At 43.0% G+C, this 23,687-nt stretch overlaps 2 protein-coding genes across 12 annotated transcripts in view; one reads left to right on the top strand and one right to left on the bottom strand.

Annotated features, from left to right (window-relative positions):
- LOC110974542 (protein KTI12 homolog) overlaps positions 1–23,687 on the bottom strand; it is an 87,203-nt gene that overhangs the window by 58,683 nt on the left and 4,833 nt on the right. For 9 of the 10 annotated variants that reach the window (XM_022226271.2, XM_022226268.2, XM_022226269.2 and 6 more), the window contains one exon: positions 23,197–23,374. In XM_022226271.2, the coding sequence (XP_022081963.2) occupies positions 23,197–23,350 (154 nt within the window). In that variant the 5' untranslated portion in view covers positions 23,351–23,374. Of the gene's footprint in view, positions 1–9,308; positions 13,853–23,196; positions 23,375–23,687 lie in introns of those variants that run through there. The other variant, XM_087139569.1, reaches the window with a different exon arrangement.
- LOC110974538 (U4/U6 small nuclear ribonucleoprotein Prp3-like) overlaps positions 1–23,687 on the top strand; it is a 104,713-nt gene that overhangs the window by 77,421 nt on the left and 3,605 nt on the right. The window lies entirely within an intron of this gene.

Below are 23,687 nucleotides of genomic sequence, written 5' to 3'. Positions count from 1 at the left end.
ACATGTTTAACTTATCTGAATGGTAACTTCTGAAAGCAAAAACGTGTTACTACACACATTCCAAAATTTGTATCCTTGTGGAGACATGGCTAAATTTGTTTCTCCAATACTAACACGCGGTTGTGTATGAAACGATGTTTTCCTACTGCTCCCATTTCAACATAAATCACTCTCCTGGGCTGAAGTTTTCACCGAATGTTCCTCATATGAAACACTTCAATTTACGATCAATTCTTGCACATTAAAAGTTTCTCCTTTTTGAGCGATTTCCAAATACCAGTTTCATGAAATTCCTGGTGGAGATCGATTTAATCAATTTGTCTGGGTCTCCACAAGGCACCATATTCCAAAACACTACATGTACATGTACATGGTACATATGCTCTACAGTAACTACACCCGTACACGTACTGTACACACGTTTGTCTGAGATGGTTTTCAATAAGCCTTTTGCTTGTTAAACTTGAATAAAATGTGGTACACTGAGTTCTTTAAATTCATATGAACGTTACAATTTGAATTCTCCATACTAATGACACTGTTGCTATACCTCATGATTCGGGGTAAGCTTTTGCTTCATTAATGTACATACACGTAAGAGATGTCATGCAAGAATACACTGTTCTCAATGGATAAGAAGGGCACAAAGGAACCAGTCTATTCCAGAGATGGTGGTCGCTATGCAAAAGCTTGACCTGAAGCACGAGGGATAGCAACAGTGTCTTTAGTCCAGTGAATTCAAATTATTATGCTTATGTACAATTAGATAACACAGAGTACCAGATTTTATTCAAAGTTACATGTAACTTAAATTTGACTAAGCTCTCAGAATAAATGTTCTTCTGGTAATAAATCACCTTCACAAAGGGTAAAGTTAGACTTTACATGTACATGAAGATCCAGTTCTCAGAAACACTGACTGCCCTTAAGTCAGATCCATCACGCACAAAATGTTAATTAGATGTACATATAAAATTGACCATCTGACAGATGAAAAAAAATATCAAATCACTTATAAGCATCTGTAATGCAAATGTTGTACATGTATGGTGTCCTGTATCCATGGTTAGAACATCTGCTGTTTGTATAATGGTATTTTATCTATTGCCATTACATCAAAGAACTCAATTCAGTTATGAGGTTAAATACGTACTTCGGCCTGTTTGTTGAAGAACTTACTGATTTACGTGTACCATATGTGTGCACCAGCAAAAATCGCACATGTGATGTTAGCATCACGGCCCCCAATGCTAAAATGCCCTGGCGAGAACACTGCATACAGGTAATTTCAATTTCAGAAGTTCCAGTTTGCTATGGGCAAAGTTCACTTTCATTTCCAGAAAATCTGTCCCGAAACAGACTTTAAAGGATGGAGTCCACCCTTTCTAATCACGGTCTCCTTGTTAGTGTCTTGGGCTTTAAAACAGGTACATGTAGAAACCTCATATCATTTACATGCAGCACATACACCGTACATGTACACTGTAGAACGTACATGTACATTACACTTTGGTGCCAACATTTTGTGAATATCCCACAACATGTCAAAGGTTTTTATTTCCGGGGAGTAAGTGACTAAGCATGTTTGGACTGACATCCCTCAACAGACTGCTCTGAGGCTCAACAACTACAGTGCCTCACAGGCCAGTTCTCCTGTTCTTGGTTGCTACGGCAACTATGTTCTAAGTCAAGTTCTGAGTATGTGAGACCACTGTACTCTGCCTGACTGGAGCTGTCTACATGTAGGTCAATGCACTGTAAGCTTGGTGCTGAAGGGTCTGTCCATTGCTACTGAAGACTGTGAATCCTTGCCACCATCTTCCATCAGGGCACTCAAAGGGTTTATGACATTTGTCACTGCTTGACCTCTGACCCTCCTTTTTTCTGGCACTCACTGTGTACAGCACGTACTTCTCCAACCATCACCCTGTCAGGTTTACTTGAGGTTCTTTTCTTGCCAGAGTGCCTCTATCGCTTGTAGTGGGTTCCTTATCAGGAGTGCCTATCTTACTCTCACCCCATGACTCATTCTGGCTGGGAACTGTGTAGAGCACTTCACCGACTTCCATCCTGGTCAAGGAAGCTTCTGCAGCTCCAGTCAAGGGATCCTCTGGGCCATACTTTGTCTATCATCGAGGCCATCTGCAGGGTTGCTGCTGGGCTGCAATTGATTTACAGGGGTCATTTTCGTGTGGTGGAACAGGTAGAGTACAAGGCATCCAATGAGGAGGCACAGTAGCACTACAACAACGACTCCAACAATAACGAAGCTTATACTAGATGTCTGAGGCCGAGTGGTTTCAGGAGACTGGGAAAAGATGGGTTCAGCTGTCCTTGATTTCGCAGATGGGGGTGTATATAATGTGGATATTACAAGCGTGCCCAACTGCTAGATTTGTTGAAATTTTTCTCATAAAAAGCTTTACATTTTACCATTGTTCCGTTGTTTTCTGCCAAAAGTCTGGATACTTGCAGAGTTTGCCCAGAGTCAAGTATTTCAAATTTCTAAGTACTGTCTTCAATTAAAGATTTCCTGGAACTGTGGTTTGAGCGCATGAACCATTTGAAGTTCACTTTTGTCTTGGCTTCAGTTCTGCAGTGAAAAACAATTACCTCACTGTTATCAGAGAACTTAGCAACGAGGGGATTGATGGTTACCGGCAGTACTAGAGGAGGGGTCGAAGTCCTCAATCCAGCCATACAGCTAAACTTTGCGCAGTTGTCAGCAATTTCGAGGACATGTGTCAAATTCGGAATGTTCTCTAATGTCTGTTGACCACCAGTAAGTGTCTCATTACCAAGTACCAAGAAAGCTGAACCATTCCCCCTTCCTGTATCGTGCAGCCAAGTGTAATTGCTTGACCTGCTTGAGGATTTCTGGGTGAGAAATTGCACCGAGGTTTTCCGTTTGCTGAGATGGGCTTGAAGACGAGACACACATCGTACAGGGTTTTGGTTCTGCTGACATGACACTCAGAAGTGCTTTCTCCACAAAAATTCTTAATATTCTATATTCTCTTGACTGCAATTTCAAATCTGAGATTTTGTAGATGTTTTGTCACATTGTGGAGTTTTGGAGCTTCCCCACACCGCACTCATAACTCAACTTGTCTCATGCTTGGACTGTGGGAAAGCAGAAATTATCAATTTTGACTCCACATACATGTACGTGAACACTCATGTTATATACTTAGATATTTTGGGCAGTAAATATCCGTACAATTTTACGATGGCACACATGAACATTTGATAAAATGTACATGTGCTGGCAGAGAAAGGTCTGGGATCTGTCCATGGTAGCAGTGCAAGTAACGCCGCACTGGGACGTGTCCTGACTGTAACGTTACATAAACATACACCGATGCAGCACTCACAAACCACGCCAATAAACAGAAGTCGCCGTGTGATTTATCACTTACACTTCTTACCAACCGCAGTGGGGATGTCGATGCCAATATGGGATATTTTTAAATGGCAACTTACACAAAGAATTTTGTAGTACTTTTTGTGGATATGGGACCGAGAGTAACATGTCAACTTAGACGAAATGACACCTTAAAACAAGCCAAATTAGAAATAAAAATTCTTATGAAAATGCATTAGAGACGATCAGAACTTTCGCAAGACTGCCGACTTGAGCGAGTTGCCAAGTTGTAAGTTGTCGACTTAGCAGGAGTTTACTGTACAGGTAAACTCTGCACAGTTGTCGGTAAGATCAAGGACATGCATCACAGAGAAAAAACTTCCTGGCAAACTGGCAGCAAATGTCATACCTTCAGACAACCAAGCAAGTATGACTGAGCCCCCTGACTGCCAGCAGGTTAAGAAACTGATCCAAAGAGAAGCTACCAGTACACAGGTGTTTATTTGTTTGAGATGACAAGGTTGCACTAGTGATAGCACTTCCTACTCCTGCAACTACATGTACACCTACTCTCAACTCTGCTTGACCAAAGGTTTCACCTGATTCCATTCATTAAGGAAAAGGCCACAAAAGTTCCACATATCACTAGCTGAGGTAGCACTCTTGATATGTTTGGCCCACTCTAAACCATGAAGCTATAAAAAAGCTCCATGTCTACACCGACAAACCCATGTACAGTTTTCACATATGATTCATAAGTACACAGTGTAGCCTACATAAGACACTGATATAAGTTTCTACTGCTCCAAGATAGGCTTGGTAAGTCCACAAAAAAATGGCACCTATCAGTATCTAGTCTTCTTGGCAATGTACATGAGCTATAGTTCAACAAGTTAAGTCATGTCAATTATTTCAACAACAGTCAGGTTACCAGGAGGAACTTTTACTGATACATGTACTAGGGAGCTCATGTTACATTTGTTCTTGCCTCGTTGAAGTGGTCATGAGACAAAAGCAATTCTACGCTCTTGCAATAATTGGCTCATTAGCAAGGCATCTGATTCTGTTGCCAACAGTGAGGGCATACAAATTGCAAAATGCCATGAGATTTGCTTGTTTTGGTTGTTTATAAAAGCTTTGTTCAATAAGCAGGGCCATTTTTTTAAAATCAATTTCCTTTTTCTATTGTTATCTCTAAAACACTCATGTTTTCAGATTTTGTGATTTTAAAGCTTGCATTCCTGAAAAACTAATAAGCCCAAACTGTTAAGATAGACAGATTACTAGAAAGGGTACGTGTTTTCCAGTCTGTGCTTGATCTGACAAGGAACTCAACCTTGAGCATTTTTTCCTATGAAAAAATTGGACTTTGAGTGCCAACGTACAGTTAAAGGCACACTAAGGGCACGGGGTTCAATACCGGTACGACAACCATCATTCCCATATCACCCTCTCTGCCCATGAACACAGCCTGGCTACAGGCAATGTGAATAGATGGAGGGTGGATTCCTTATTCTTGGATGAACAAAACCAGTGACAGTAAACAGAAAGCAACAAGAAGAAAATTCCTAGCATGTGCCCCAAACTGGATGAGAAACAAAAGGGGGAGGTCAGGAGGTGTACTCTCCAAGGTGGAAGGGGTTTGGACAGTGGACAGCATGCTTCATCAGGAGGTACATGACCTTTCCATGATAGCCTCTCAAGTTCTTGCCGACAGCTTCATATTGCACTTACAGTGTATGAGAATAATAATTCTGATAAGAATAATGAATGGTTGTGCCACTTGGACATACATGTACACGTTCCGGTATCTCACATTCAATCCCAATCCCTGTCCTTGAGATCTACATGTCTTACCCATCCCCATCCGACACAGGAAAATGAAGGCACAAGGCATAAGAAGTCTCACAAAATTTCTTTAAACTTTTTTTTCCCTGCTCAATGGGTTCACTTAACATTACAAACTCAATGGAATTGGCTGCCAAAATCCATTGTTTGTACAGTGTCTGAATGCAAACCGTCTTTGGAAAATCAAAGAGATTTGTGACACTATAGAAGGCACACTGGTTTGCTGCGACTGATGGCTGTATTGTGAATGATGGCCGCTTGAAGCACTCAAACCAAACACCACTACTTAACAGACACTACTTAAATTGTGGTCAAGTTCGATCAGTGACAGTAAGTCAACCATTTTACCTGGTACCCAGGGTATTTTTGTGCACTGATTACCAGGGAGAATTGACCAGTGATCAATAGATGATCACTGATCAAACCTGGCCTGTAATTTGCTGTCAAATTACACGAACTTACAATGACTGGGGCAGGAGATTTACAAAATTTGTACAAGTAGAAAGGACACGGAAAGAAAGCTCTCACGAGTCACATTTATTGTGTTTGCATCCATTTTTATTTTCATATTTATTAAGCTACAAACATGCACAACTACACATACACGTACCAGTATACATGTACCTGGACATTTGGATGATCTCGCCTCTCATCAGACACAGTTGGAGGTACATGCACTAAGGTGGACAGCTGTTTAATGCTCAGAACATGGATATCCAAAAGTATTATGTCAACATTTAACATTTTTAAGGCTGTTCCACGAATTCATACAGTATTTCTGTGTATCAGAACAATAAAACTCTGTGTAATAATCCTCAAGTTGGTTTGAACTTGAACTCACATTTTTCAACTCGTTTTCAACAAATCTGAATTTTAAACTCAAAATATCAAAACATTTTAAACAGACATTTACTGTGCCTTAAAACTACAGCACTTAAATCCATTAAAAGCTGAAGGTACATTTTCACTTGTAAACATGAATATGCATGTACATATGCATGTCTAAGTACTTTTATAATGAAAACACTATCATCAAAGCAACCACTCTAACATCAAATATTACAAAGCATTAAGTAACGAAAAATGATTTTATTGGCCCAAATCTGTTTTACACGTACATGCTTGAGACTACGTAAACATGTTCTTCTGAGCTCTGACTAAAGGATTATGTAATACACATGAACAATATAGCTACGCACTTAACCGAGTACAACACATGAACAATATAGCTACACACTTAACCGAGTACAACACATGAACAATATAGCTACACACTTAACCGAGTACAACACATGAACAATATAGCTACACACTTAACCGAGTGCAACACATGAACAATATAGCTACACACTTAACCGAGTACACCACATGAACAATATAGCTACACACTTAACCGAGTGCAACACATGAACAATATAGCTACACACTTAACCGAGTACAACACATGAACAATATAGCTACACACTTAACCGAGTACAACACATGAACAATATAGCTACACACTTAACCGAGTACAACACATGAACAATATAGCTACACACTTAACCGAGTACAACACATGAACAATATAGCTACACACTTAACCGAGTACAACACATGAACAATATAGCTACACACTTAACCGAGTACACTGTTACAGGACATACAGTGCAAACCATGTATTTCAGCTGAACAAAGCTGTTGGAACAGGTGAAATTTTCAAGTAAGACGCAACGAAGTTAATTTTGATTGATTCTGCTTGGTGATCCTGCTTAGTCTCCAGCTGATTCTGTGGGATATACCCAGAGTATCCTGGGGTTTTCATCCCACTTCTAAATGTGTAACTGCTTCTCAGTCTCCTTTTTACAGGTGTCTTCAGGCTTTGAGTCGGTCACACTTTACGTTTCAAGATTTTCCCCTTGTCCGTAAGTTAGGCTGTGTTTTCTGAGACAGATAAGACCTGTATATCTCAGCTTCGAAAATTCTGCGGCGAAACAGGGTAGCCGTGCAGACTTGTGTTTAGTCTGGGTCATTAATAATTCATGCACGCGTAAATCATGCGCTAAACATGCACTCAGCAACCAATCAGAAGTGCGCATTACCTTACGTCTGGGCGCTGGCTGCGTGGGTTGCCAGGACTTGTTAAGATGGCAGCGTGCTAACAAGAGCTCTGTGGAGTTGTGGCGTATACTGAGTTGAATATGTTAAATCTGACGTACAACCACGTTGATCAGACCCCATTTAGAGTATTGTACAGTTACTGTTAACTCTATCTCCACTTACCAGGAAACCAGGATTGAAAGGGTTCAGCGGCAATTTCTTGATTTTATGCATAAGACTCTCAATGGTTACAACAGCAATGTTCCTAAATATCTTGATCTTAGTGACCAGTACAAATTATCACCACTTTCTGTTAGGCGTACTGTTACTGACTGTCTTTTTCTATATAAACACTTTCACAATCATTATAGTTTGACCGATGCTAACCCTTTTAGTTTACGGGTGCCTGTACGACAGACAAGGATTGGTGACAAGCGCATCTTGCATGTCCCATGGAGTCGCGTTGAGGTCACAAAGCGAAGCTTTGTCTGTAGAATCTCTTCTACCTACAATGCACTCCATGGGAGATGTGATGTGTTCGGTGTTACAGGCCTTGCAAGTTTCCGGACTCAGATTTACTGTGCAATTAATTATTCAGCTTGATTTTTATTACGGACTCAAGTTTTTCCTCAGCATATGAATTATGATTTGTACTTTTTAACTTTTTAAACCTTTTTTATGAAACCTGTAAGAATTGAAAACTTTACTTTTTATCGCAATCAGAGTTAGTTGTTGTCTTATGTGTTTATATTTATTTCCAATACCTAACCTGTAAATGGCGATTTGTTTGCTGTTGGTTATGGAAACAAAATAAATAAATAAATTTTAAAAATACTTGTAAAGTTAGGCCAGGTCAATTCCATCTCCAATCAGGCCAGTCTGTTGGTCCGCCACAAAAGGTGTCAGTTGTCCTGCCACACTACTATGCCTATGTTGCTTTTGATGAGTCCTTGGTTTGATTATCAGAAACATTTAACAATAATGATAACTTCACCTTTACCTTGCCAACAATATTGAAATGATATGGCTGCTTTCAAGTTCCTGAATTTAGAGAAGGGACAGAATAAGTTTGCAAACTCTTTGTAAGATGACACTGTCCAAAAGTGAAGTTTCAAAGCCCCATTTAAACAATCATCAACAACACCATGCAAGCTCTCCAGATTTATCAATTCCATTGTTGCTCTCCAGTGTTTTACACATGCATGTGCACATCATCATCTATGAGTAAGTTTTCTGGTTGCATTGACAAAGTTCTGATTCTTTTCAGAAACTTGCTCATAAACAAGATTCGGCACGCCATGTGACCGCACAATCATTCATGTTGCTTACATCAGCGAGCAAACCTTCAATTCACAGACTTACTGTGATTTACACAGACAACCAATAACACAGAGTGCTGATGGCAAGCTATACACATCCATGTATACAGTACATGTACATGCTACCCAATATTTTAAATTTACTGCAAATACAAGACGGAAACCCATTTATATGCAAATCATGTAAATGTCTTTCTGCACTGCATTGTTAAAATGCAAGACACAAAGAGGAAGCATGTAACCATATCAGTCCATGATGCCGTGCCGGTACATCCCCCATGGGGATGGCTATATTAGGGGTCCAAAAGAGATATTTTTGGTGTCCTCCTTACACATGATCAGTGGAATTTGACTTTGAAATATACTGGAATGGACTTCAAATGTGTATTTGTTTTTCAGGTACATGTACATGTAATGTATCTACTTAATGACTCTTGGAAATTCAACGATGTGTCCTCAACTTACAAAACCACAGATCAGACGCGACAGGGACACACAAAAGATTGGACCACTAATTCATAAAATAACGTGATTATCCACAGGTGGGACAGTTTGCTGGTTAACGAGCAACCATGAAATGCACCGGTTACTGTAGGTCGCCTTACTACTTGCAGCACTAGAATTACATACATGTACTTTGTCTGCGCAGCCATGTGTAATGAGGCTATAATGTATCTACCCAGAGTAATGGAGGCTCCTTTGGTGGGAACTGCATTATGCGTTGCTAGGCTAGCATTATAATTACATGAAGCGACGTGTAATAAGACTATTGACTGGCCAGAACATGGCGTCTCTAAAAACACAGCTGCATGCTACAGCATTTTACACGTACAATGTACATGTACATACATGTGTATCACCCTACTGCAAAGTTTCCCAGCTATCAGTGCTCGTTTCTCTCTGTTGGACACCAACAACAGCAGCAGAACCGTTTTCAAAATGTGAGGGAAGGGCCGTTTGTGGGTTGAAAAGTTAGGGCTCACTGCTGTCCCCCCCCCCCCACAGCCAGTGGAGAATAATGAATTTGACGCTTCAATTTACTGCACAGAATTCTGTTACCACTCTCTGTGTAAATGAAGGTGTATTGTGAAACTGATATCAGTAAGTACCGGTATACATTGTATTAGGTATGAACATCTCTAACTTGTTCTGCTGTGTGTGCACATAATCTGTCTCATCTACGGTACTTTAACTGCTTATTTCTTATTTATTCACATCTGAAGTTCAAGTACTGTACATGTACATGTCATTGTATATGTACCATGCATGCTTATCCATATTATTACAAATTAATTTTGATAGCCATACAGTCCCAAATACTCCGAAATCAATATGATTTACATTGTACATATATAGACCCTAGGGGGTTAGGTTTAATTTAATTTTTAATTTAAATAGTGTCAACTATTTAAACTCTTAGTTCCTACTGAACACTGTGTTTCTAGTCTAAGACTACCATTTGCATACCATTTCATAACTTCAGCTAATTCCTTTTCACAAAGATCCAAAACAGCAGAGGTTAAACTTCATTTTTTAAAAATTACATCCTACAAAGTCTGTGTCAGGCAATGTTTAAATATTTATGTTAATTCAGCGAGAGACAATTACAAAACTTAAGGCTGTGTCAGAATGACAGGACATGGCTTGAAATTACACACAAGTCTATGGCCAGTGGCTGCAGCCACTCCCCATAAAGCTGTGTGCAATTTGAAGCCACAGCCAAGTAATTTGGGCAAGCCCTACACGTTTGTTCAAAAAAACGGCGGTCAAGAAAATATGTAGAAGAAACCTTGGCCTTAAAAATCTGTCCAAACAAAATTTGCTCTGGTCACTTCTGACAAAATCAAATCCAACAAAATTTTTAAAATATGAAGGCTCCACTTTGCCATACTTTTGAGTTTAAGTTGTACAACATGTACAGTACATGTAACTTCATTTTCGGTTTTAACAAGTTCCAGTCTGGAAAAGTGCAAACAAGCACAGTTTGGACTTTATTTTACAAATTTTAAGAATGTTTCCAATTCCTTTTTCTGAGGAAACGTACTGGTTCATGATAAATGCAAGCTTACATGTGTCTCTAATCAGGACTTAAACTTTGCTGGTTTGTTTTATGGGCTCTGGTACTTCATAAAAGTCGTCATATTGAAGAGGTCGTACATCCATGTTCTGATACACGTCAGATTGGTCCACTGCAACAGTGCATGCAGGAGTGTATCTCACACCCAGCTTGGTGTCATGGCTGGCTTTATTTCTAGGAGTGTCACCCATATTTCTGGGAGTGTTACCCCTCTTTCGAGTTTTCCTCCAGACAGCGAGGCTGACCAATGATGTGACAACAACTCCGGCAAGGAAACAGCAAGCAGCTACCCAGGCAAAGTCCTTCATCCCCAGTCCACAGGCTTGCTGAGACTCAACAGTTGGTGACTCTGAAGCCTGCTCAAATGTAAGAACCTTCAACACTGACCAGGAACTTTGTTTACGACAGTCCATCTCATACCAAACTTGACAACTTATCTTGGTGCCGTCGTCTTCAGCCAACACGGGCGACACTGTCAGAATTTTTCTTGAAGCATCCATCAGGAACCTCCCTGCAGTACCATTAATCTTCAAGCGTTCTTTAGAATATTTTGATAGATTTTTCCAGAAGAAGCGGCTTGACTTTGTCTCACCTTCAGTGCTGCAGTTAAAAATGGCCTTTCCACCCACAGCAACGTAAGCCAACTCAGGGGACAGAAACACAGCCATTTTGAGAGGCACGACAGAGCATCGTGCATCATCAGGATTCTCAAACACATCAGAGGGTTCAGCATCACACCTGAATCGTCTACAATTATCCTCCTTCTGAAGAACCCTTGTCACTGTGTAAGAATGATGCTGGCTAGGTGTAATATACAGCTTACCTCCAAACAACACGTCCCCTGGATGGGACCAGGTAAGGGCCCTCACCATACCCTCACTGCCGACTGGGGGGGTGCAAGTCAAGACAACTAGGTCTCCAACATGGTGCTGCTCTTTCAAGTGACTAGTGACTTCACATTGTGGTGGATCTCTTAGACGCAAGGAAGTAAGGTTGGGAGTTGCTTTGCTGACGCTGAGCCTGGCTGCTGGTGAAGCACAGCCCAAATCAATTCCTTCAACATCTGACTGTATCCGACAGAAAAACTGACCACTCTCAATGGTTGATACAGTACTAATGTGGAGGTCTTTTCCATTGTCTGTGGAAGAGGTCACCGTGAACTTCTCAACAAATTGTGGAGTGACATCTTCATCATTGCTAATGGCAACTGGTTGTTCAGGGAAGACCTGATAAAACCACTGTATAAATCTGTGTTGAAACAAATATCGGTAGTGTCGGTGTGGATAGAACCTGGAATATGAACAATTACAGGTTAATGTAACATTGCTACCCTCAGCCACAAGCTGATCCGTGGGACCGCTACAAAACAACATCCTTGCAGACCTTGCCCGAGATGATGGCAAATCAGATACCATCACAGCAACCACAACCAGGCCAGCTAAGACCGAGGAGAGCTTCATTGTCTTGGTATAGTCAGTGTGCAAATGGAAGAAGTGCCTTGTGTTCCATACCATTTAAAGCCAAAATGGTTGGCAATTTGCCAAAGCTAAACACAAATCAACACTTTGGTGCAGATTATTAGTTCCGTGATTGTTTTTACCCAAGTGAGAATTTTTTAATGAGAATGTATTTCCTTATTTCATTACATGTAGTTTCAACAAAATGCTTCCTTTATTCATACATTTGTACCTCCTAAGAGTAGGATCATTATACAAAGCTATTGAACATGTTGACAATGTCATCAGAAAGACAGAAACCCACCAAATTCTTACGGTCCAACAAGAACATTTGTTCGTGAGACCAATCAAGTCTGCATACATGTGTTTGTACATGGACTGGCACATGGATCCATTTTTCCTCCTTTCAAATCTTGAACAGAACCAAGTTCTTGAAATCAACATACAAGTATATTTCCTCACTTGGCAGAATTCCAAGATAGATTTGAGGCAATTAGAGTTGGTATCTAAGATCCTAAATCCTACAACCTTGTTTGCATGACTGTGATGGGTTGAGTACTGTAACATACATGTTGCATTACAACGGCATGGCTACATGTACATGTAATTGACCCAATTTTGGTTAAAGCGTAAAGAATTAATCTTGTTAAAAATGGCCATGGGTTCACGATCAAGTAAAGTTTCAAATTCTTACAATTTCAATTGTACCAGTACCACTCAACGGAATCCGTTTCAAATTTTGTGCAAGCATTTTCAAAATTTTACATCATTAAAGTACATTAAAACCACATCAAGGTCTCAAAACCTGGGGTTTTTACAGACATCCTTATAATCTGGGAGAGATCTGGTGTAATGTATATGTACATGTTCTGATTAACTAAAGGAGTCTTCATTAGCAGGCATCTTCACTTCAGCAGAATATGCAGGGATGTGGCTGGAAACTTGTGGGGTGTCAGTGGGGTCCACATTTCTGTTAAAGGCACCCCCTTCTGAGTTTTCACCGATGAACAAGGACAGCCAACGAGAAGACAACAACCCTAAGCCCATGCTACTGGTACAGTTTGATTTCCCAATTTAAGATGGTGTATGCTTTGCATGAATTTGAGAACAACTTAACATCTGGAAGCCTGTTGTTTAATTTTTGTCGGCATTTCATACACATCGTCATTTTGTGGAGGTCCAACATGTAAGTCCATGTCCTGATACAAATCAGATGAGTCCTCATCACCTGATTGGTCCACTTCAAGTCTGCATGCATATCTCACAGCTTCCTCTGTGGCACTGGTTCCTGCACATCTGGGAGGAGTACCACGACTATTTCTGAGTGCCATCCCTCTTTCGAGTTTTCTTCCACACGGTGAGGACAACGAGTGAGGTGATGGTAATTCCAGCAACGAAACAGCAGACAACTATAACGACGACATTCCGAAACCCAAGCTGAGAGAACTGCATTAGTTGAGCACTTCTGGTTGGTGTTAGTGTAATATACAGCTTACCTCCAAACAACACATCCCCTAGATGGGACACTGCCGACTGGGGGTGTGCAAGTCAAGACAACCAGGTTTCCAGCATGGTGTTGCTCTTTTAAGGGACTGGTGACTTCACATCGTGGTGGATCTCTTAGACACAAGGAGGTGAAGTTGTGACTTACTTTTTGGACGATGAGCCTGGCGGCTGGTGAAGTGTAGCCCAAATCCATTCCTTCCACCTGTATCCGACAGAAATACTGACCACTAGCTGTCAATGGCTGACACATTACTGATGTAAAGGTCATTAATCACAACGATATCTTCTCCACGGTTGGCGGAATGTTTTACTGCAAATCTGTGGGCAAACTGCGGAACAACATCATCATCAATGCTAATGATAACTGGTTGCTCGGGGAAAATCTGGTAAGTCCACTGCATAACTCTGTATCTAAACAAAGAGCATACCAGCAGCTCCATGGGGAGCAAGTGAGGGGAGCAGGTACTAGTAAATGTGGCATTGCCACCCTCAGAAACAAGCTGATCTGAGGGGCTGCTACAAAACCCATCACCTGTCCATGCCTGCGATGGCAAAATACCAGTAGATGCCGTCACGGCAACCACTACCAAACTAGCACAGTCCGATAACAGCTTCATTGTCTCACCTCTTTAATGCTCAAGTCAGATTTCCACTCCATTAAAAACAAAAACAGTTGGCCACTTGACAAAATGTTACACACTCAATAATTTGATGACTATTTTTGTGACTGCTCCCCTGTCCTTGATTTTAAAAGATAAGAATTACTTCCTTGGTTAAAAACATGTAGCAAGGAATGTGGCACTTTAATAAAAACAGACATGTTTATAGACATCTCATGCAAACTTAACCCTAACTCCCTAGGGTGTGTGCAAAATCATATTGAAATTGGAGAATTCAGGACTGTTAGGGGTAAACAGTCAAATAACATGGACAACTTCCTCTTTGAATACTAAAAACTACTGCAAAAGAACCGTGAACTTTAAAAAGTAAAAACTCAGCACACACACACAAGTGTGTATTTGCCTGCAACTGGGGACCCCCAATTGTTCCTCTTTTGTTTGTACTCTAACTTTTTTAGAAGACCACCCATATGTTTTGTACACAGTTGTCAATCGGGGACCCTCTGTCAATCGGGGACCTTATTGTCCTCTATTGTTCAGGGTCCCCAATTGAATGCAGAAACAAACTCACTCACACAGCAAACTGTGTAATTATAAATTCCAAGTAAAACATGGAGAAGACAAGTAAATCATATCACTGTGTAACAACCACAAATAAGGAAAATTACTCAAGAGATAAACATGTAAACATGTACCCAAAACCAAAGGGCAAAACCAACAAACAAGACTTGTCTTTGTCAGGTGGCAAACACAGTGCTGTTTGGGCAGTTTATTAGCATCAGTAAGAGTAAAACAATCCACAAACCAAATTTGAAGTTCATACGTAAAGTTTTTCACAAGTTATTATGCTGACAAGATTTCTATTATCTTCGCCACTGTGACCTGGACTTTTTACCGGTACCTGTCGGCCCCAAATGTCACGGGCTTATTAGGATCATCGATAGCAATCCAAACACCAAAGTTGAAATACTTTTCAAGTTATCACTTTGACAAGAAGATTCCAAACCCACACACCCACAGACGAAAAAGGTGGGAAAAGTATGGCCCCTTCAACTTCGTCAGCAGGGCTCTATGATCGGAAAGAAACACATTCAAATATTAAAAACAATTAAATAATGTCTTTATGGGGTTACTTCAGATTTTATTATGAAGGAAACATATTTCAATATCTTTATTGATATCATACACACATTCGCGCACCCCATAGGTTCAAAGGAACTACTGTAGTTTTCACCCTGTCATATAAAGAATCATTCACTTTTTTCTGATTTTCACGAGTCATGACTGTACAACAAGGTACTCTTTTCCTTTGATCCTCCCCCCCTGAAGAAAAACACAAGAAACTCATGATGGAACATATTTTTCAAAGTTCATGAAAGCATGCAAGCCTTGCAAAGGTCATGAGTTCCTGCTCTTTTGAGCTTTATTCGATTGTTAAATTAAGTGAAAACTAGAACATATATACAAATCTATTTCTTTTCTGCAAAAGTACTTCATGATAAGAGATATCCATGCCAATTACAAATTGCGCTGCTAAATTAAATAAGAAATTCAGACTATCTGAGTGCATGACTACATTATGAATTTTTAATGATTAGCATTCTAAAGATTCTATCTCAACCCCATCATCAGATCTACATGTATCTCCCTCCCCATCCTATAATCCTATCCATCTTCAACAACGCCCCATCCTATCATCCCATCCATCTCCTACTCCGCCCCTGCATCCATCATCCCATCCCTCTCCTACTCCGCCCCTGCATCCATCATCCCATCCCTCTCCTACTCTGCCCCTGCATCCATCATCCCATCCCTCTCCTACTCCGCCCCTGCATCCTATCATCCCATCCCTCTCCTACTCCGCCCCTGCATCCATCATCCCATCCCTCTCCTACTCCGCCCTTGCATCCATCATCCCATCCCTCTCCTACTCCGCCCCTGCATCCATCATCCCATCCCTCTCCTACTCCGCCCCTGCATCCATCATCCCATCCCTTTCCTACTCCGCCCCTGCATCCATCATCCCATCCCTCTCCTACTCCGCCCCTGCATCCACCATCCCATCCCTCTCCTACTCCGCCCCTGCATCCATCATCCCATCTTTCTTCTACTCCGCCCCTCCATCCATCATCCCATCCCTCTCCCACTCCCCCCCCGCATCCATCATCCCAAACCTTCTCCTACTCCGCCCCTGCATCCATCATCCCATCCCTCTCCTACTCCGCCCCTGCATCCATCATCCCATCCCTGTCCTACTCCCCCCCATCCCATCATTCCATCCCTCTCCTACTCCACCCCATCCCATCATTCCATCCCTCTCCTACTCCGCCCCTGCATCCATCATCCCATCCCTCTCCTACTCCGCCCCTGCATCCATCATCCCATTCCTCTCCTACTCCGCCCCTGCATCCATCATCCCATCCCTCTCCTACTCCGCCCCTGCATCCATCATCCCATCCCTCTCCTACTCCGCCCTTGCATCCATCATCCCATCCCTCTCCTACTCCGCCCCTGCATCCATCATCCCATCCCTCTCCTACTCCGCCCCTGCATCCATCATCCCATCCCTTTCCTACTCCGCCCCTGCATCCATCATCCCATCCCTCTCCTACTCCGCCCCTGCATCCATCATCCCATCCCTCTCCTACTCCCCCCTTGCATCCATCATCCCATCCCTCTCCTACTCGGCCCCTGCATCCATCATCCCATCCCTCTCCTACTCCGCCCCTACATCCATCATCCCATCCCTCTCCTACTCCGCCCCTGCATCCATCACCCCATCCTTCTCCTACTCCGCCCCTCCATCCATCATCCCAAACCTTCTCCTACTCGGCCCCTGCATCCATCATCCCATCCCTCTCCTACTCCGCCCCTACATCCATCATCCCATCCCTCTCCTACTCCGCCCCTGCATCCATCATCCCATCCCTCTCCTACTCGGCCCCTACATCCATCATCCCATCCCTCTCCTACTCCGCCCCTACATCCATCATCCCATCCCTCTCCTACTCCGCCCCTGCATCCATCACCCCATCCTTCTCCTACTCCGCCCCTGCATCCATCATCCCATCCCTCTCCTACTCCGCCCCTGCATCCATCGTCCCATCCCTCTCCTACTCCGCCCCTGCATCCATCATCCCAAACCTTCTCCTACTCGGCCCCTGCATCCATCATCCCATCCCTCTCCTACTCCGCCCCCGCATCCATCATCCCATCCCTCTCCTACTCTGCCCCTGCATCCATCATCCCATCCCTTTCCTACTCCGCCCCTCCATCCATCATCCCATCCCTCTCCTACTCCGCCCCTGCATACATCATTCCATCCCTCTCCTACTCCGCCCCTGCATCCATCATCCCAAACCTTCTCCTACTCTGCCCTTGCATCCATCATCCCATCCCTCTCCTACTCCGCCCCTACATCCATCATCCCATCCCTCTCCTACTCAGCCCCTGCATCCATCATCCCATCCCTTTCCTACTCCGCCCCTCCATCCATCATCCCATCCCTCTCCTACTCCGCCCCCGCATCCATCATCCCATCCCTCTCCTACTCTGCCCCTGCATCCATCATCCCATCCCTTTCCTACTCCGCCCCTCCATCCATCATCCCATCCCTCTCCTACTCCGCCCCTGCATACATCATTCCATCCCTCTCCTACTCCGCCCCTGCATCCATCATCCCAAACCTTCTCCTACTCTGCCCTTGCATCCATCATCCCATCCCTCTCCTACTCCGCCCCTACATCCATCATCCCATCCCTCTCCTACTCAGCCCCTGCATCCATCATCCCATCCCTTTCCTACTCCGCCCCTCCATCCATCATCCCATCCCTCTCCTACTCCGCCCCCGCATCCATCATCCCATCCCTCTCCTACTCTGCCCCTGCATCCATCATCCCATCCCTTTCCTACTCCGCCCCTCCATCCATCATCCCATCCCTCTCCTACTCCGCCCCTGCATCCATCATTCCATCCCTCTCCTACTCCGCCCCTGCATCCATCATCCCATCCCTCTCCTACTCTGCCCCTGCATCCATCATCCCATCCCTCTCCTACTCCGCCCCTGCATCCATCATCCCATCCCTCTCCTACTCCGCCCCTACATCCATCATCCCATCCCTCTCCTACTCCGCCCCTGCATCCATCACCCCATCCTTCTCCTACTCCGCCCCTCCATCCATCATCCCAAACCTTCTCCTACTCCGCCCCTGCATCCATCATCCCATCCCTTTCCTACTCCGCCCCTCCATCCATCATCCCATCCCTCTCCTACTCCGCCCTTGCATCCATCATCCCATCCCTCTCCTACTCCGCCCCTGCATCCATCATCCCATCCCTCTCCTACTCCGCCCTTGCATCCATCATCCCATCCCTTTCCTACTCCGCCCCTGCATCCATCATCCCATCCCTCTCCTACTCCGCCCCTGCATCCATCATCCCATCCCTCTCCTACTCCGCCCCTGCTTCCATCATCCCATCCCTCTCCTACTCCGCCCTTGCATCCACCATCCCATCCCTCTCCTACTCCGCCCCTGCATCCATCATCCCATCCCTTTCCTACTCCGCCCCTGCATCCATCATCGCATCCCTCTCCTACTCCGCCCCTGCATCCATCACCCCATCCTTCTCCTACTCCGCCCCTCCATCCATCATCCCAAACCTTCTCCTACTCCGCCCTTGCATCCATCATCCCATCCCTTTCCTACTCCGCTCCTGCATCCATCATCCCATCCCTCTCCTACTCCGCCCCTACATCCATCATCCCATCCCTCTCCTACTCCGCCCCTGCATCCATCATCCCATCTTTCTTCTACTCCGCCCCTCCATCCATCATCCCATCCCTCTCCTACTCCACCCATGCACCCATCATGGATCCATCTCCTACTCTGTCCCTGCACCCATCATTCCATCCATTATTACCTCACAACTTCCAAACTCCCACATCCTGGTTAGCTTCATAATGGGGTCAGTGGCTCTTCTCTTTTTGTTTACAAAATCTATTTCATACCATTTTTTAAAATCAGTTTCCTCTTTCAACATTGTTTTCACTTGTGAAAATGCTCACGTTTAAGAAAACAATTTCATGTATTTTAGAAATCCTCTTCCTTCTCAGGAAAATTTATTCGTCAAGACCAAATGACACTGAAGTTGATCAACTCTCAGCCTGTTCCAGTTTACATAGTGCCAATGTGCATACAGTATGTGTACATTGTACCTACCGCACACAATTCTTTAAAACTACATGTACATGTACATTTATAGGGAAATGCATGACGTCAATTCTCACTTTGCCAATAAGAGAATTTTGCCACCATCAGGGTTTGTATGGCAATGCGAAATTGCACAGCCATGAGAAACGGTGTAGTGCCTCCAAGGAAACAGCCATGAGCAATGGTATAGTGCCTCCAAGAAAACAGCCATGAGCAATGGTGTAGTGCCTCCAAGGAAAACATTCTGTGCTTTATTTTTGTTCTCTTCTAATAATCCAATTAATCCATGGAAATTTTTGCCAAAGTGTCAAAGTAACAAGTACCTGTAGCCTTCAGGCCTTTTGTCTTCCAACTAAAATGACCATGTTCAGTGTCACAATTCTTCAGCTTCAGCTACAGAACTAATTCCTTTCTTTTTGTACAGTTCCCAAGGTACGTGTACGTGTCTTCACATGTAAACGTGCAACGTACATGTACAATGTATGCTGGTACATGATATGAGTTGGTATCTAATACGAAAGTATGTTGCCGTTATATACACCCCCTCCCATCATCCAATATTCATCAAAAACCTGGTTCCAATAATTCTCTACTTCTCTCACTAAAGAAAAATTTACAGTAAGTTTACTTGAGTTCTTTTAACAAACAGCACTTCCAGTCTACACCTTAGGAGTTCTACAACATGCATACCGGTACATGTGTGTGTTCTCATCACTATCTCGCAGACCGGAACCAGTATGTCCAAGTTCTGATACAAGCCCTCATCAATAGGTGGGTTCACGTCAATATCACATGGTTCAATGTATCGTGCTTCTTGTGGAGGGTCACTGGATTCATCCTTTTTAGGAGCAGCACCTTTCTTCTGAGTTTGTCACCAGAGAGCAAAGAAAGGCAGGAAAGTGACGGCAATCCCAGCCAAAAAGCTGCTTCCTGTTACCATGGTTACAATGATGAATTGTCCATTCCACAGGTTAGAGGAACATGAGGAGCTACAATCATCAGGGGATGGTGCTGTTGCCATATCTTCTGGAGATACAAGCACCTTCAATACTGACCAGGGGCTGGATTTACGACAGTCCATCTGATGCCAAACTTGGCATAGTATCTTGGTGCCTTCATCCTCAGCCAACACAGGCGAGACTGTCAGGATTTTTCCCCAAAGCATCCAAAAGGAACCTCCCTCCAGTACCATTTATTTGGGAACGTTCTTTTTCATACTTTGGTAGTTTCCTCCAGATGATGCGAATGGGATTTGTCTCACCTTCGTTGGTGCAATCTTGGGGGAGACAGATGCTGGGAACTGGAAAGGCACCACCGAGCAGTGAGCATTAGCAGGATTCTCAAACACATCAGAGGGTGCAGCTTCACACTTGAATCGTACACAGTTGTCATCCTTCTGAAGAACTTTTGTCACTGTGTAAGAGTGGTGCTGGCCAGGCGTTATCTGCATCCTGCCTCCAAATGCCGAGTCCCGCCTGTGAGACCAAGTGAGTGCCGTCAACATGCCCTCGCTACCAAAGGATAAGGTGCATGTCAAGGCAACCAACCTCTTACCATATGTTGCCCCCCCCCAATTTTGGACATCAGTGCCCAAGGACAGAATTTACCCTTGCAATTTTGTGCACAAAAAGTTATGACACTAGCTGTAGACCCCATCCATCATATTCTGAGTACCATATTCACGCATCACAAAATATCTCATGCAGCCCCCTCAAGGGAGCAGAAGTGTACCAGGAATATCCTTGGTACTGGATTCACGAATACCGGTAATACCGCATAAATAGTGAATCTTGTACCTCCTTATTCTTTGAACAATACCGTTACATACATGTACAGTGTGACGATATTTGTCAGAAGTACCGGCACTGGTCCGTTAACATTCCAATCTCTTTGTCCAAACTTGGGCAATAGTATGCACATCCATGCACAACTGCACAATGGGATGATTGCATGATGCAATCGGTACTACAGTATGACATCATTACTCTAAATCATTGTTTCTGTCAAAGTTGCCTATAACAACCTTGAAGCCAGCTATGCAGGCTGTCTTCACAACAGATGTGCCACATAAAGTGACACCGCGATGGCATCATCACTTGTGGTGACATCACAATGTGAAACTTGGTACTTCCTGTCAGATACGGTTAGAATGAACAAATCTGAGCTTCAGCCAAAAAGGTTATATTTGGGTCATTCCATGAAATTCAGTTACATCGGTAACTTTTATTGCCCATTATTTTCATTTTAAAACAGATTAGGCCATATTATTCGGCAAAGATGAAGCACACCACTACAAGAACCTAGCAAGATTTAGAACAATGTCAATTTAGAATCCACATGCAAGGAAAAAAGATGTTTATTTTAACTGATGTAATAAGGAACGCCGTCACAAGCTGTGCCCGAACTTCATGGAATGACCCGTTTCTTATTTCCCAATCCATACAACGTGAACCTGAAGGGATTTTTAGAAATATCGATGATTCCCGGAGTGAAAGGGTTAAAGAGTTGCTAATTGTCTCATCGTTGTTTTAACCTGTTGACTGCAACACTTAGCTACATACATGTACGTACATATACACCATCAATCAGTATTTTTTTAAAAAGCCTGAGAAATTTCCTCCCTAACCACCGTATTTTCAGCTGAGAAACAGAACAATATTTTTGTTTGGCCTTACCCAGCCTCACTGCCCTTCCCCCTCGTGAAAAAGAAGTCTGAGAGCCCCACCACAGCAAGGACGGTTTACTACTGCCAAGAGTTTGTCACGTACAAGTTGCCATACATGACCTGCTCAGATTTTTTTTTTTTTCATGGTTAATACGGCCTTCAACTCATCACGACCGCAGGGTTGATCACAGAGGTCACTCCAAAAATGAACAAAACCCTTTTTCACAGACATCGACCATTTCTAGTATTGAAGGCACCAATTTTCTTTAATTCTAAAAGCCAAACTCCTGGGCTCTTTCACTTCCTCGTCTGTAGATGATGTCAGCATCCACAGCTCTCAGAAAATTTGAACAAAATGAAGGGCTCTCTTTTATGAGACAAAAAGCATCCTTTTATCCCAAACAACAAAAAATACTAGGTCACCAGCAATTTAGCCACAAAGAATGTAAATATTTGAACACCCATTACTTTGGCAGCAGCACAAAAACTTACTCCTTTAAAGTTAAACCTGTGAATATACTTGTGCAAGCACTGGAACACACAAAGTTCTGTTCAGTACCAGTGAGCCCATTGCACGTAAGTCTGCTTGTGTTTGTAAATAAAGAGAAAAAGTTCACGTTATTATCACAGAAAGGCAAGGACATGTTGGGATGATGAATTGTTTTTAGACTAGCCTTCAAGCTTCATCCTTAACCTTTTCATTAGTAGAAGCATTTCGTGAACAATGGCTATTTTTCAATACTCGGCTTTGCCTCAGTCTCAGGTTTCACCTGTTTCTTTTTTTTTTTTTTATCAGCTGATTTTGAAGTTGTGGTCTCAATAGTAAGTTCAATAAATGCCACAGAAACCTTTTATAAGATGAAAAAGAGAATAATATTACAGAAGTTCATTTTAATTTGAACACTCCAGGCCTATAATTGGGAACTGATTTTAGAGACAAAGCCCGAGACAGAGACAAAGTCAAGGACTGGAAAACAGCCAATGCTTCAGTATATTTTTGGGAAACACCTGTTCACCAGCTTAGCATAAATTTACAGACTTTGCGACTTACCGGCATAAGCGGTGTTCCTGTCTGCTCCAATATAATCATCTCCCACCGTTGTTACCTCCCGATCACCGTGGTTGGACACAAGGTAAGCTTCTAACTCTTTGCTTCTGCAAGTCTTCCCACTGCTAGGCAGTCCACAGATCAAGACAAATGGCATGATTCCTTCATGAAGCTTACCCGTCTGTGAACGACAAAAACAACGGTGATCAATCTATCAAGCAATCAATCCATGATGGTTTATTAAAATTACAAGTTAATGCTAATATGAAAACTATAGTCCTAGTCAAAAAAAAAGGTAACTTACTTAATGGATTAAATAATTTCTTGGGTCATGATTCCTGAACTTCGGAAAGTGACGATCGGCCATTGTTAGGTTTTTCACAGTTTCTTTTAAGAGGGGGAGTTAAAGAGTGTGTTTTGTAACCTCGTGAAAATGATGGAAAAAAACGAGCACTCCCTCAATCAACGAGGGGGGAAGAGTGATCACAGTTTAA

This window comes from Acanthaster planci, linkage group LG08 (genome assembly GCF_054643075.1).
Source record: "Acanthaster planci isolate LZ-2023a linkage group LG08, COTS_SCS, whole genome shotgun sequence".
Classification (NCBI taxonomy): domain Eukaryota; kingdom Metazoa; phylum Echinodermata; class Asteroidea; order Valvatida; family Acanthasteridae; genus Acanthaster; species Acanthaster planci.
This window is presented reverse-complemented; position numbering and strand designations above follow the sequence as displayed.